Genomic DNA, 15,314 nt, shown 5'->3' on the forward strand with positions numbered 1-15,314 from the left:
ATAGACCTAAATATTCGGCTACAAGAACATCGCACTTACACTTCACTTACAAGCAAGTGAGATAGTAGTGATTTGAAAAAGACCATTTGTGTGGCTCCTCAACAGATTGCGCCCTGAAAATACCCAAATGAAATTCCTTTAAAACGTCGAACCAATGACAGTTATTGCATAGGCCTCCTTCGCTCACTGGGTAAAACTGTTTTTTTTTTTTTTTTTTTTTTTTTTTTTTTTTCACCTTCAAAATATAGTTATTTTAAAAGTTATTTTAAAAAACGTTTACAACCCAGATCATCCTATTCCAGTTCTTTTGGGAAGGGGAACTGATCCTAGACCAGCTGTCCCGGAGCAGCAGCTGGAATCCCACAGCGTCTGTGGTCATATAAACAAATGATGCACGCGTTCAGAGGAAATCTAAGCTTTCCCCAGCCGTACACTCTTAGAAAAAAGGGTTCATTGGGGTTCTATATAGAACCATAGGGTTCTTTACTCAACTCCAAAGAACCTTTTATGCTAAAAAGGTTCTATAATGACAAGAAAGAACCCTTTTGGCACAAAGGTTCTTTAGGCTATTATTCATTCATATATTACATTATTCTGCAACATTTTGTAGTTGTAATTAAATTATTGTTTATTAAACTGTTGTAGTAACTTAATATCACATTTAATCATGCTGATTTTTGGAAGAGAAAAACAGAAATGGCACTCTTCGTGTGATATTGATTAACTACATAAAATGATATAAATATATACATTTTCTAACCACATATCTTGAATTTTGTGATCATTCACATGCATTCATAAATGCATTTTGCATACACTGAATAATGCAGTGAAAGAACGCACTCAAAATGCACACGCGCACTATAACTAGACTTCATCATGTAACTTTACATTAGCCTAGATGCGTGCACTTTGTAGGCACGATTTGTTTAGTTTTTGAAATATACTTGATAATGTTAAAGCGCACATCGTTAAAAAAAACGATATTATCGCAGACGATTTAGCTATATCGCACACCCCTATATTGACCTTATCGTTATCATCATCATCATCATCATTATTATCATCATAACAAGAAATGATTCAGTACAAAAACAAACATAAGGGCTCATTCTAAGCCATTTATAGCTGAATAGGCTTTCGTCTTGTCATACTTAGCCTTGTTTGCTGCTCTTTCATTTCATTCTTTGTCATTTATCTGAAATTATTGTACCGCAACTAAACAATTTTGCATTATGGATTTACATTTTTTATCTGTTGAACAGCAAACATAAACAAAAAGTAATAAACTCATTATTTTCATTAATTTTACAAAGTAAACAATTTGTTTGCATTTGCGCGAGCATATTCACGCAGCGCTGTCTCGCGAGTGCAGTGCACGTTTTTGAATTCCAACGGTCGAGAAGAGACTGATCCCCGTCTGCTGATTTAAATTGATGGTCTGACGGAAATATTGTTGTGGTAAGTCAGAGAAATACATCGATTTTTTTATGTAATTTACTTGTTATAAGCTTTAAACCCATTAGTAATGAAGTTGTCAATGTTTCTACAGCGGATTTACACTTAAACACGAAAGAGCCTGAACCGCGACGGTGTCACAAGTTGCCTTACATCGGTAAGTTTTGTTGTGCTTATTGCAAACTGTTAAATTTGTGTTTTCTGATCCTAAGCTTAGTTTTTAACTGCATATAGTGCTCTAAGCTAGTTTTTGACCGCACACTCAAATGGTCATGAAGAACAGCCTTACAGAACAACAGAGCGCTTGTGCGTTCAGCAAAGGGGCGGTTCTAGACCCTTTTTAGGTGGGCTTCAAAAGAATGTCAGTAACCAAACAGTTAACTGGAAACATTGACATCCATAGTAGGAAAAAAAAAATACTATGGAAGTCAATGGTTCCAGTTAACTGTTTGGTTACTGACATTCTTCAAAATATCTTCCCTTGTGTTCAGCAGAAGAAAGAAATTCATACAGGTTTGAAACAACTTGAGGGTGAGTAAATGATGACAGAATTTTCATTTTAAAGTGAACTATCCCTTTAACTACAATTAATCAGCCTTGATAACAAGTGTATTAAATTGACACTGTATCTTTACTTGGAATGCACTTGCTTGTAGACTGTACAATTTAGGGTCTATTAACATGTTCTTATCCCCCTTCATCCATTAATTCCCTAAATCACTTTTCCTCTTTAGGGTTGTGGGGAGGCTGGAACCCTTTTTCCCTCAGCAACATTTTTAAATTGCCTGTTCAAATACAAATTTGTTTAATGCTTTTTGTAGAAGATTTGTTTTTGAGAAATTTACATACGCATCATGGTTGTTCATTTTAAAGTTTTAGGTGATTTTATATGAAAAATCAATAAATTATTTAGAAATTCCACTAATATTTACATTAATATTTACATTTACAGAATACAACTGTACTTTTTCATGGTAGACTAAGAGGTTAATAAAGTAGTGACATGTACATGATGTGAAATTAATAGTAACTTTCTGTTTTCCTTTCCAAGATTACATAATGGTAGACAAATGGACAACAGATGATGTCTGCAATTGGCTCCAAACCATCAACCTGATTGATTCCAAAGAAGTCTTCAGAGGTATTTAATGGAGTTCTACAAATGTCCATTCTGTGATGTCATTAAGTGTACAATACACAAGTACCTTAAACATTTGCAACTACTTCACCAACACCAGCGAGACTTCAAAATAATATGTAATATAGAGGGCTGTAAGAGGAGCTACAAGAATGTCTCCAGTTTTAGAAACCACATCTACCGAAAACATTCAGCTGCCCTCCATCCAAGAAGACGGTCTCATGAATCTGAAATAAATGATCCCGACCTCACAGAGACAGAGAGCTTGCCACACATCGATGATAACTGCATCCCTCATTTTGACCTAAATACACTATTGAGTGGTCTAAAACATCATATTGCTCTTTTTATTTTGAATCTTCAGGAAAATCATCTCATCCCTAAAGTTACCCATGACACAGTCATTGCCAGCCTTCAGTTCATTCTTAATTTCGTCCGAGAGGAGTATGCTGAAATAATTAAATTCCATCTAGACCAGTCTGGATTTAGGTTAGAAGACAATGAGGATTTAAATAATTTGCTGTCTAGTGAGGTCCTATTTGACTCTGTATTTGAGTCTGTACTGACAGAGTATCAGCTAACCCAATACTGCAAAGAGCATCTGCATCTTGTTGAGCCTGTTCAACATGTGCTCGGTGTTAATAGTAATGGGAAAGAGGACACATTTTTGTATATACCCATTTCTGATGTATTGAAGGTCCAGCTAGAGAAACAAGACATTTTTGAATCTGTTCAAAGAAGCAGTGAAAAGGCTTCAAGTGAATTTTTCGAAGATTTTTCAGACGGACAGATTTTCCAAGGACAATGTTTGAATATTTCTTTTTGCGTGAATTATATTTGAGACTAATCTGTCTCCATCGAAGTGGTTAACCCTTTAGGTTCCAAAAGGACTTTGCATAAACTCACAGCATTCTATTTCACTATTGGAAATCTTGAACCAACTTACAAATCTCAATTGAGACATACATTTATGTATACTAGTGAAACATCAGCTTCTTCAACGATATCGTTTTAAGGACATTCTGCATCCTCTCATTCAGGATCTGAGAAATCTCTTCAAAGAAGGAATTTTGATCAGTGTGAATGGACAAGAAATCAACTTAAGCTGTGGATATGATTTCCGCTGACAATATGTCTGCTCACATCTTGGCTGGATTTCTTAGCTGTTTCAGCAGTGGACGAGTTTGCAGATTTTGTATGGTCACTTACCAAGATTTAAAATCTCATGTTAATGAAGACAACGTCATCATTCGATCTTCAGAGGTTCACAAGTACCATCTAAGTGCTCTCAGGGAGATTGGAGAGATCTCGAAAAAGACATACGGTGTAGTAAATGAATGCCCCTTTAATGACTTGGAGTACTTTGACATCACCAAATCGTTTCCTCCAGACTTAATGCATGATTTCTTGGAGGGCATTGTGCCCCTTGTGATGACCAAAGTCATAAAAGCATTGCATTTTTCTGAAATAGTTTCACTCAGTAACATAAATGCTGAATTGGAAGCATTTCAGATTGGAAAGAACGACAAACGTAATATTCCACAGAAGTTACCACTAAGTGTTCTGAAACAGACCAGATTGTTGTGAACAGCAGCTCAAAACTGGTGCCTTTTCAGAATATTACCATTCCTTATTGGACATTACATCCCACAAGGCGAAGCACACTGGGCTGTGTATCTGAAGTGCAGAGAAATTGGTGAGATCATTTTGTCCCCCTGCATAAAAAAAACAGTCATACCTTTTCTCAGCCTTCTAATTGGAGAATTCCTCTCAGATTTCCAAGCCCTGTTTCCAGATACTTTCTCACCAAAACTGCACTTTCTCACACACTATCCTCGCCTCATTTCAGACTTTGGACCTTTGAAGTCCCTGTGGTGCATGAGGTTTGAAGGCAAGCACCAATATTTCAAAAGACTAGCCCGCAACACTTGCAATTTCAGAAACCTGTGTAACACCCTCTCTAAAAGACACCAGCTGAGGCAGTGCTGGGAGTTAACATCATTGGATGCACTTCCACAACAGACATACACTGAAGGTGAACGCTCAGTTCCATTCAGGTCCTTTCCTTGTGATCTCAAAGAGGGCATCAGGAATAAAAGTAGAACTAAGGACATCCCCAGCGAGGAGACACTGGCTGTTGTCAATTCTCTTTTGACAAACAATACAAAATACAAAATTGGAGACAGCTTCGTGATTGATGTGGCTGAGGATGGCATTCCAGTTTTCATGAAAGTGTCTAAAATTGTCCAATTCAGGGCTATTTGGTTGATTTTTGGAAAGCTCCTAATACCCCAAAAGTTTGATTATCATAATCACGGCTTCCTTGTACAAGAGGAGAGAAAGTGGGTTGTCATTCACCCTGGGGAAGAAAAGGACCATCATGCCCTTGACACCTACAAGCATGATGATGACGTATTTATCACCCTCCATCACAGTGTTAATTTATAAAGGTATTTTTCTTTGTAATGTCCTTATTTCCTGACAGAATTACCAAAGTTTGAAAACAGTACTGATTATTTTAAATAGAGCAAGAGATTGATGGAGAAACCCTGTTGGGCTTAACAGAAAGGATGGTGCAGAAACTATTCCCCACAATGAAACAGCAAGTGATCTTTTTAAAGGAACTTGAAAGACTCAAGAGATCGTCTTCAATGGAGTAAGCAGGACCCATTCTCCCAGCTGTAATATGTGTATGCAAAAAAAAAAAAAAAATTTTTACATATTTTTTTTTTTATTACTGATGATGGAATGGTGTGGGAAAATATTGTGTTATTTTTTTGTATTTTTTTAAGTTTTTAGATTTGCTTGAATGGAAATTAGTTTATGCATTTGGCCTAGGTGAAAAATTAACACTTACTTTTTGTATAGGCAAAAGTGCTGTGAGCCGTGGCCTGCAGTTTTTAGCCTCCCTGATTTTCCACCAGAACTTAACGAATCATTACAGAGGAAGGATCCATCTTTCAAGAAAAAGGAAAAATCACATCTGCGATCACTGCTAATTCAAGTGTTGTTTGATAGCATCACAAAGTACACATGGTATACATATTATTTAAAAAAAAAAATCTGCCTAAAAAGCATAAGCAAAATAGTTCATTTAAACTGATATATGCCTTTTTCTTAGGTATCCAAGCCACAAGATATACACGGATGTTCTTGGAAGTCTGATCAAAAGATTTCCTTTCCTGAAGGATACTAGCCCCTCTGGTCATGTAAGTACAATGTTACATTTCACAAGCTTAAGTCCACAGGTTTCAAACTCAACCTCAAATCTTGCTTGCCAGCAATAAATCTATTAAGTATACATGTCATTTTAGAATTACATATTTGAGGACCAGAACTGTGGTATAAATTGAATTTTTTTGCATGTGTCTGCAGGATACCCTTCTGCATTGTCTGCGTAACAAATTTAAAAAAGAGAGAATTCCTTTAGTGCATTCATCAGCAGTTCAAGAGATGAAGAAGAAATTTGGTGTTAAAAGGAATGCACTGGAGACTCAGTCTCTGATGGCCTTGTCTCTGAAGAGGAGGTATACACCAGTAATTTCCTAAGCATACATTAAACTTTCACTTTACAATTGGATTTGTTTACCAAAAAACAAAGAGAAATTCTGTTGTTATTTACTCACTCTCACTTGGTTCCTAATCTTTATGCAACACAAAAGGTACCCAGGGGGCAAAACACCTGTTTTTTTAGGAAATAAGACATGGGCTGCTGTAAAAGGTTGTCATATAAAAATAAAATCTATGATGTCTGAGGATCACAACCTGGGTGGACAACCCGGTCAACATGCTTTTGGAAACTTGTAATTAGGGTCAAAACAATGCTACCTCAAATTCTGCTTTAACTCCCCGGAATCACCCAAGCATGCTAAAAAGGTTTAATTATATTCATGAATCCTGAGCCATATTTCCCTGATACGTTATGCTAGAAACAAACTGAACTTTTACATTGCAATGTCAAAATATGATTTCATCTATTAAAAGTTAACTTCACATGGTAATTTGTTTATTTTAACAACAACAAAGGGAAAAGAATGCTACCGATTACAAATGGAATGTTCAATATTTTTTTCTTTTTTTTGCCTACCTATGAATTAAGAGGCATTGTTAACTCTTTCATTCTAATTACATGTACAATCAAGGCATTGATAATTAAACCTTTTTAGCATGTTTGGGTGATTTAAAGCAGAATTTGAGGTAGCATTGTTTTGACCCTAATTACAAGTTTCCAGCAGCTTGTTGACCAGGTTGTCCACCCAGGTTGTGATCCTCAGACATCATAGATTTCATTTTTATATGACAACCTTTTACAGCAGCCCATGTCTGCTAAACCCCCTTTGCCCCCTGGGTAAGGGTCAGATTTTGGGAATGTACTAGTTGTTCTCAATGAGTGGTGCCATTTTCTACCTTCAAAAGCTATGCAAAAGCACCATGTAAAAAATAGTTATAGTAAAGTAAAAGTAGTCCACACAAACTCTTGCATTATATTCCAAGCCATACAATCTGCAGTATGAGACATACGGCCGAATCAAGTTTTTTTTTTTATTCTTGACATCCTTGAATAAAAGTCATGTGGGTTTGGAACAACAAAGGTAAACAATTAAATGGTGACAGATTTTTTTTGGGGGGGTGAATGAATGCTTTAATTTTACTGATTATTGATTTTCAGTTATTTGTGCTATGTCACTTCTAAATATTTTTCCTTATATGAACTGTCTTTTGCTCATTTCAGCAAACAAAAAGATGCAAGACTGCAAACTTTCCAGTACTCCTGTGTACTGATAATCCGGTTTCCACCCAGTCCCAGGAGGTTTGTCTGTTTTATCTTTCTTCACTAAAATGTCTTAAAATTGCTTGGTTATTGACCAGTAATGCTAGGAGATGGTAGATATACAATAGGAATTTTGTTATTTACTACTTTTTTCAGATTATATTAAACCTGGAAAATATTGGAGAAGATCAATTAAGTTTTCAGGAGCACATTACTGTGATAAATGCTGAACTACGTAAAAGACAACCCGACTACACCAACATAAAAAATCGAATGAAATGCACTCTTTTTTAAAAGAGTCGATTTAATGACAAAATCAACACGAGAGGTCATGGACATGTTCCCATTTCTTCGGGTTCCACAACTTGTGAGTATTTGTTTTTAGTGTTGTTTCCTTTGAGTTTAGTATTTCCACTGCATTTTCAAATTTTTTTGTATGAATAAAAACAGTCAAAATTGTTTTAATGATTTTTTCTTTCTTTCTTTCTTTTTTTGGTAGCTGCTGCATGAAGTGAAGATGCGGTTTGGGAAGGACCTTCATCTTAATCTAGAGTCTGCTCTTCAAGTTCTGGCCCCAAACATCTTAAATGTGGCTAGACATGGAAGTCAGAGGGATGTGCTGAAGAGTTTACTACAGCAAACTGACACAAACACAAAAAGTATGTTCTTTTTTTCCTTAACACTACCATTAGTTGCTTGGTTTGTTGAACGGTTACTGTAATAAATCTATTTATACCATGGTTTGTCTAAATATTTGATTCTGATTGGCTAAAAGGTGTGCATTAAAATAATTTGATTCACAGGTAGTTCCAGTCAGTTTAATTACAATTAAAGTTTAATGTGCTGCTTTTCAATGACATACATGCACACAAAACACTTGCACACAGAGATCGGAGATTAAAGTAATGTGAACTGAGACATTTTGCATTTCATTTTTTTTTTTTTTTACAACCTCAGTTGCATTGCTTCACTGCCATTCATAAATCCTCTCCTGTCGTCTCATGGAGTAGTAAAGTATCCATTGTAAGCATACTTCAGAATCTCAGCAGAAGTACTTTGATTTTGGATGCTGCTCTGCTCACATACTAATTAATGATTAATGTTTGAAAGTGAAGTGTGTAAAATAAATTATATAAATATTTTATTTGACAAAGTAATTACAGTAATATTTCAGTCTTTCTATATTAATAATTGAATTTAAAAATAAGCAAAATAATAATGTTATTATTTAGATGTTGTTATACATTCAAATTGACAGGGTTTCCAAAAACACTGTGAATGTAATGTAAACCGAGACAACCATCACAGCTAAAATAGAGTGTACCAGTAACCTGTTTTGTTTTTTGTTTTTGTGTAAACTGATATTGCAGATCTGGAGAAAAATGCCGCACTGCTAATCTTACCATCTTTATTCAGAGAAAACAGCAAGTTTCTCTTCTGTCTGGACAATGTAAGTTTTGATATGTAATGTTTTTGTGTTGGTGGGGGTGGGTCGTGAGCTGGTGGGGGGGTTTCAGAAAATTATCTGAACTTTAGAGTTCCAAACTGTATGACGTTCATTGTGATGAGCAGATATTTGAGATGCCATAATTTTAAAGAATTGACAGCCACGATCACTTGATTGCATGTAGCTCTGTGAATGTGACAACAAAATTAAATAAAAATGTCTTGCTCTTGTAGAAGAATGTTCTAATAAAGAATGTTTTACTCTTATTGACAGTTGCTTTGTAATATCAGGAGAAATACAAAGATGTTAAAAATGAGAGAGGGCTGCTCAGTTTCTCACAAAAACATTTGCACAATTTAAATGAAAGACGTGGAGGCAAAAAACCACTGATGCATTTTTTTTTTGGCAACAGGCCTTTAGATCTAGCATTCTGCATGCTTTAAATCAGATACAGAAATCATGTAGCTTGAACGGATTGCATTTATTTAAATTAACAACAGAGAGAAAGTGAGAAACTGCATGTGTGAATAATGTTTGTGTAGTGTCTCTTCAATAATCAAGCTGCAAGTTTAGTTAAATCAAAAACAGATACATTGTTGCTTTTTAGTTTTTCAGTATGCTATCCAAGCTATTTTATTAATGAATATTGCATTGATCTTGAAAAGAATTTTCTGTGCTCATGATTGTTTGTGAGTTGTGTGTGCAACCTAGCCAGTGAATTGGCCCTTACCACTGTGGTAAAAAATGGTCAGTCACATCCCTAATTGTTTGGAAGAAAGTATGCAAAGGCAGTTAAACATGACTAAGGCTATCATTCTGCCTTTTGTTTTTCACCACAGAAAAGTCATGCAAATTTTGAGCAAAATGGGGTTGACTAAATGATCATTTTTGATGGAATTTTAACTGTTGGGACTACTGTATTCTAAGTTATTTCACAAATAATTTATATGTTTTTCCAATTTGCAGGAATCAGTAAAGCCAACTCCGACTATAGTTTTTCATGAAGCTTCAAACCCCCTCCATGCAAAAAGAGCCAGCATCAATATGGAGGGTGTCAACATTGTGAGCGCAGAAATGGATGTGATGGAGGCAATGGAGTGCCTCTTTGCTACTTATTTCGTATTCAGTGTGGAATACCCCAAGCACATCACTCACACGATGAATTTTGTTGAGCACTACCTGTTTAAACTCTCCAGCAGCCAAAAAAAACTGTCTGTCCCAGTGTTAAAAATGTATAATCAATTATCATAATACTTTGATGTGTCATGAATAGTGCTAATGTAAAATATGTAAATATGAGGCGATTGATGTTATTCTGAAATGCTGATCTGAATTTGAATCTGTAATTACAATTCTTTATGAGTGATATTAATGTAAATGTGTAGATTTGACGTACTTAGTGTTCTGAAATGCTGATCTGAATTTTAATCTATGTATTCACATTCTTTATGAGTGATATTTATATGAATTTGTAGATTTGAAGTACTTCTATATCTGTATATTTCCATTGTGAGTTATATTAATATGGATTTATTTGTAGTTTTGAGGGACTTGATGTTGTTCTAACACTGATGGGAATTTAGATGAATCTGTATATTTGCATTGTTTTACTGCTAGATTAATGTAATTTTGTACATTTTATGGACTTATTTTGTAATTTGTAGATGTAGGTGAAACTGTTTTCATTATTTATGAGATATTTTTTTAAATGGTTGATGTTTTAATGTTGATTTGTACATTTAAAGCCTTGAATACTTGAAATTACAGTAGCATTCTTTCAGTAATAGTCATTATTTTTGTTAATATAAATAAATTACTAGTTCTATGCACTTTGGGTGTGCTTTTTTTTTCAGTATTCATGGGTGACTTTTTTATGTGAATTACATTTTTACATTTTAGGGTCTTGATGTTTGTCAATAATATGAAATATTTAATCCGGAAAGGACAAAACAAATGATAATGAATGAACCCCTGAAAGGTTCCATATAGAACCTTTTTCCTGGTTACAAAGAACCCTAAAGGGTTCTTTTGATTGAACCCTTAAAAAGGGTTCTTTATAGAACCTTTTAGGGGTTCCAAATACGTAGCGCCTGATAGAACCTTTTAAGGTTCTATATAGAACCTTTTCTTCTAAGAGTGTACAGACGCTCCGCCTGTGTGGCCTGTGTCTGTACATCGGTATAATTGATTATGATGAGTGTAACTCTCAACATATGCCAGGCTCTTGGGCGCAGCACACAGGTTCAGCACCCTCGCTCATGGACAGCGCCCTACAACTCGAGCTTTCAGGTCTATTCCAAAAACATCACTTTATAAGTTAGAAACAAAAACAGGCGTTTTATAGACTTTTTATAGTGTCATGTTTTTCCAAAACAACAGCAAAGTTTTAAAGTTAGAGTACGAGGATGTGGTTTTCTTCAGTCTCAGACCCAACCTCCTCCAGAGAGTTTTAAAACAGCTGAATGGTTGCTGTCTGTCGCTAGTGCGCGAACTGGCACCAGAGCAATGAATGACGACCGTACGCGTTCAGACCCGCCAGATGCTGCGTGTTCTCTGATAGCGTGTATAGTCCAAAGGTATACAGTTTTAAAGTATAAGAGTATTTTGGAATGACAATTCATCAACAAGACATAGCCCTTTCTCGCTCTCATCAGCCCCTCTCGGCAGATTCAGATGGTTTGCACACAGACTCGAGGATTAATCTGCCAGCTGTCTCACAGCAGACAAAAATGAGATTGATGCCTGCCAAAACAGAGAGATCGCGCACAGAAAATAATTTCAATGGCAGCACAGAGCAGAAACCTGACAGCCACCAACAACCCGGAACGAAATCATCTAAATCAGATGCAGGCGGAACGTTCTTTCAGTCAGCACGCGCTCCGCCGCAGATGAGCAGCGCTGTTAATTAAAGTACACAAGCGTAAAATGTGGAATAAAGAAAGCGCGTTCTGTAACTAAGTTTACAAATATGTAGGCAATCAGTTCGCCTTGTCTTATTCATTTTGCTGCTACCAAATTACTATTTGTCATTTGCATGTGCCGTTTATGCAATAAGACATAATTTAGGCTCTTTAAGTTGTTATAATGATGAGCCTCACGAAATATTTATTTGCTTTTAGATTGTAGCAATTTAATAAGGGCAGGTAAATGCCTGTCACAATCGACAGTCAAAAACAAAGAAAGGTGTTTGGAAAATTGAAAGGAACATTCACCCCAAAATATAAGTTCTGTCATTTACCCACCCTCATGTTATTTTTGCTATGATATTCAAATATTTGTAAATGAGGCTCAATATACTATTTTGGGGCACTTTGGTTAGTTTGAATTTGCTAGTTATTATTCTGTATAAAATTCTGAGAGACAGTAAAGTATTGGTTGTGGCTGTGTTTAAACTTTCATCATCAATGTGCAAAGGCCTTGAGATCCTTCTGGACCAGGCAAATTATTTTAAAAGTGCATAATATTCAAGCAGATAAAGAGAAAAGGAAGAGAAAGAGAAAGAAATTGAGAAAAAGCTTTTCAGAACATTTATCATGTTTAATCTCAGGTGCATGAGCAGTCTTTGACCTACAGGTTAACTTGACGAGTCATTACTAAAAGCTTATCTGCTATAGGCCCTCCTTATAGATTTGTTAAGCATTGCTTCCTATAGTGGCTTCACGTAGCTATGTCACATTTATAGGACGCAATTATAATAGTATATTTTCTCATTTGATTCAAACATCAGAGGATGTGTGGGTGTGAGGAGGTGTGTGTGTGTTCCTCTCAAAGGCAGAGACATTCTGCTAAGAGTAAAGAGGGAATTCTGTTACATTCACAGAACAAAAGTACATGTTTCACAGCACAGCTTCACTAAACTCCCAGTAGCTCTTCCCACAGAGCGGCCAATCTGTTTCCATTAGCTGAGCAGGTATAGGCAACAATTAAAACAGATAAAAACATGGTGTGCTAAGTGACTTGGATGATTAGTCTGTTATTAAGATAATGTGTGTTTTGAGGCATCAGTAATCCGCAGGGAGAAAGAATTCGCCACAATGACATCAACCAGCACCACAGAGAGAACATTAACAGTTGAGTGCTGCTGTAACTTCACCCACTCACCTCCTATATCCTACTTTCAGTAAAATGAGGAAAATACACACAGAGAGAACAGATAGTTTTAACACAACAAATGACAGAAATCCCTATTCTCTAGTACAAGTATTTTGCTATTAGCTACATTCTAAAATCACAACCTAATTCTGAAACTGCATTTAACTCCTTAGCATTCTTGTAAAATTTGCCTAAAACAACAACAAAAAAGTTAATTGCATTCTGGTCTTGAACCATTTGGAGTATTTGCATGGTTTTGGTCTCTTTTGAAAGGTGACACTCTGTAAAAATCACTGTCGTACTGGTATTGAGTAATAGAACTTTGAACACACTTGAAAAAGGAAAAAAAATAAAATAAATTCATGACTATAGCTGGGAGCTCTAGTCAACACAATGGGATCACAGGATGAAGCCTTGTTGGTGGTCTGACAAAGACACTGATTGTAACTGCTGTGTTGATTGTATCTTAAAATGGGCAACATTTGAATGACAAGAATCTCAGCTTTCCAAAGATATGTGACATGTTTACCTTTTTTATTTTTGTATGTCACAAAGATAACCCTCAAAAACATGTAGTGTACCCCGAGCAGTACAGTGGAGCGCTATATTTTCATTTAGAATAGATGCATTTAAATGTATTTTGGTAATCGGCCCCTCTGCAGCTTATAGTCTCTAAATTTGGCTGGAAATTAAAAATTAAACTGCCATCCCTCTTAAAACAAGCACACTGTATTGTATTTTGTCAAGGTTTTGCTTATTTGGTTGCTTATTTTTGCAGCAAATCACAGATCACCTCACAATATTACAACATCATCAATAAATACCTTATTAAAGAGGCAAATTAACAAGGTACACCATTTGTACTATCCACCCCTAAAAGATGCATATTAGTTATCTTAAAGAGATAATCACGCAAACTTATCCCAAACTTGCAATGCTTTCTTTTGTCAGCAAAAGTCAAAAAAAAAAAGAAAGAAAGAAAAAAAAAAAAGATAATTTAAAATATGTTGGGGTACAAAAAAAGTTATGCATGTTTGGAACACCATGAGGGCCAGTAAATGATGACAGAATTCTATTTTTTTTGTGTGTGTGTGTAAATTATCCCTTTAAAGATGCATAATATGTACTTTTTGTATTCTAATCTGCAGCCTTTGACAAGTGAAATATTATTAAGTAAATACTGGATTATAATAAGTAAATTAGCAAATAAGACACTATGAGAATACTGAGGCATTTTATTTCTGTAAGAGTTTAATGTATTTTGTTGGGGCTATTACTTGTTTATAGGTTTTTATGTAATGTGTTTGCTTAAGGCTGTAAGTGACCGTTGCAGGTAGGAGGAAGAGATATATAAAAAAAATTCCATTCTCCAAAAAGAAGCAGAGTTCAACTATTACACAAAGCCAGCAAAAAGACACAGCATGAACCCCAGCATGGCTAAATACAAAAGGACACCATTAGTGACTTTGAGGAGGACGTTTTAGAGAACAGGAATAACAGATCACACCTGTGTCTCTGGAAAGCCAAAAAGCAGGTGTGCAGGGACTATACATATTTGTGTAAATTTCAGTTGCATCCATCAGGGCAGAAATATTTCTACTGTTGGCAGCATCAGCTTACAGCATTATAATTGTTTTCTACAGCAAAAGAAAAAATACATTAAAATGTCCAGTCAAACTCATATGAGCAAGTGCATGTGAGGGGAATTGCATGCAAACACACTCACTGGCACTTTGGCCTGCTCTGCATTCCCAGCCTCCATCTCTCTCTTTCTCTGATGTGGTTATGTTAAATTAGATTTCCTGCAGCATAGCTGATCTAATTGGACATAACTTGCCTTCGGGGAATGCCAGTATTACCCAGAATGCCTCTCTCAGGGGAGCAGTCATGATCATGTGAGAGGTAGTGGTTTCTACAGGTGTGGAGTGAAAGAAAGAAAATAGATCGAGTTAAGCACTTGTTAGACAGGTATGATGCAAACGCTACAATGCATCTTGACTTTCTTAACAAAATGTTTTGTTTTTGATTTGGTTTGTTGTTGTTTTTTGTTTGCTTGTCCTGAAATTGGCTTATGTAATTCTTGGTCAATTCACCTGTCTGTTTCAGTTTAATGAGGTGATGGAGAAGCAGAATAGATTTGGGTTTGTTCAAATATACACCAGCTCACATCAGACTGGACATTGGTCTGTTTCCCTGTTACCTTCAATTTCAGACACACTGAGAAGCACATACACATTAGTACACAAAACTGTAGAGCATAGTCTACAAAAACTGTAACCAGTAAGCCATTTTTCCACACTAACCCAATTATTGTTAAGAATGAATGGTGGTGTGACATTACTGGCAGATAAATAATTTGAAGTGAAATGCCAATCACGGAGCTTTATACTAGTAGAATTCATCTGAGA

The 15,314-nt window shown here is 35.8% G+C and overlaps 1 protein-coding gene across 1 annotated transcript; it reads left to right on the forward strand.

Moving 5' to 3' along the window:
* The first annotated feature begins 1,101 nt into the window (after positions 1–1,101).
* LOC122145780 (sterile alpha motif domain-containing protein 3-like) lies at positions 1,102–6,145 on the forward strand. Its single transcript, XM_042761371.1, has 6 exons — positions 1,102–1,615; positions 2,510–2,599; positions 5,123–5,252; positions 5,465–5,632; positions 5,718–5,805; positions 5,972–6,145. Exons 2-6 carry the CDS (start codon positions 2,518–2,520, stop codon positions 6,143–6,145), a joined length of 642 nt encoding a protein of 213 aa, XP_042617305.1. The 5' UTR covers positions 1,102–1,615; positions 2,510–2,517.
* The last annotated feature ends 9,169 nt before the right edge of the window (positions 6,146–15,314 follow it).

The sequence above is a fragment of the Cyprinus carpio genome, chromosome A7 (genome assembly GCF_018340385.1).
Source record: "Cyprinus carpio isolate SPL01 chromosome A7, ASM1834038v1, whole genome shotgun sequence".
NCBI lineage: Eukaryota > Metazoa > Chordata > Actinopteri > Cypriniformes > Cyprinidae > Cyprinus > Cyprinus carpio.

What these genes read in the sequence shown, in the direction of transcription:
- LOC122145780 (XM_042761371.1), top strand. Translation starts at nt 2,518, where the DNA reads ATGGTAGACAAATGGACAACAGATGATGTCTGCAATTGGCTCCAAACC. An exon ending in AAGAGATCGTCTTCAATGGA is followed by an intron (nt 5,253 to 5,464) that starts GTAAGCAGGACC and finishes CTTTTTGTATAG; the next exon opens with GCAAAAGTGCTGTGAGCCGT. An exon ending in ATACTAGCCCCTCTGGTCAT is followed by an intron (nt 5,806 to 5,971) that starts GTAAGTACAATG and finishes ATGTGTCTGCAG; the next exon opens with GATACCCTTCTGCATTGTCT.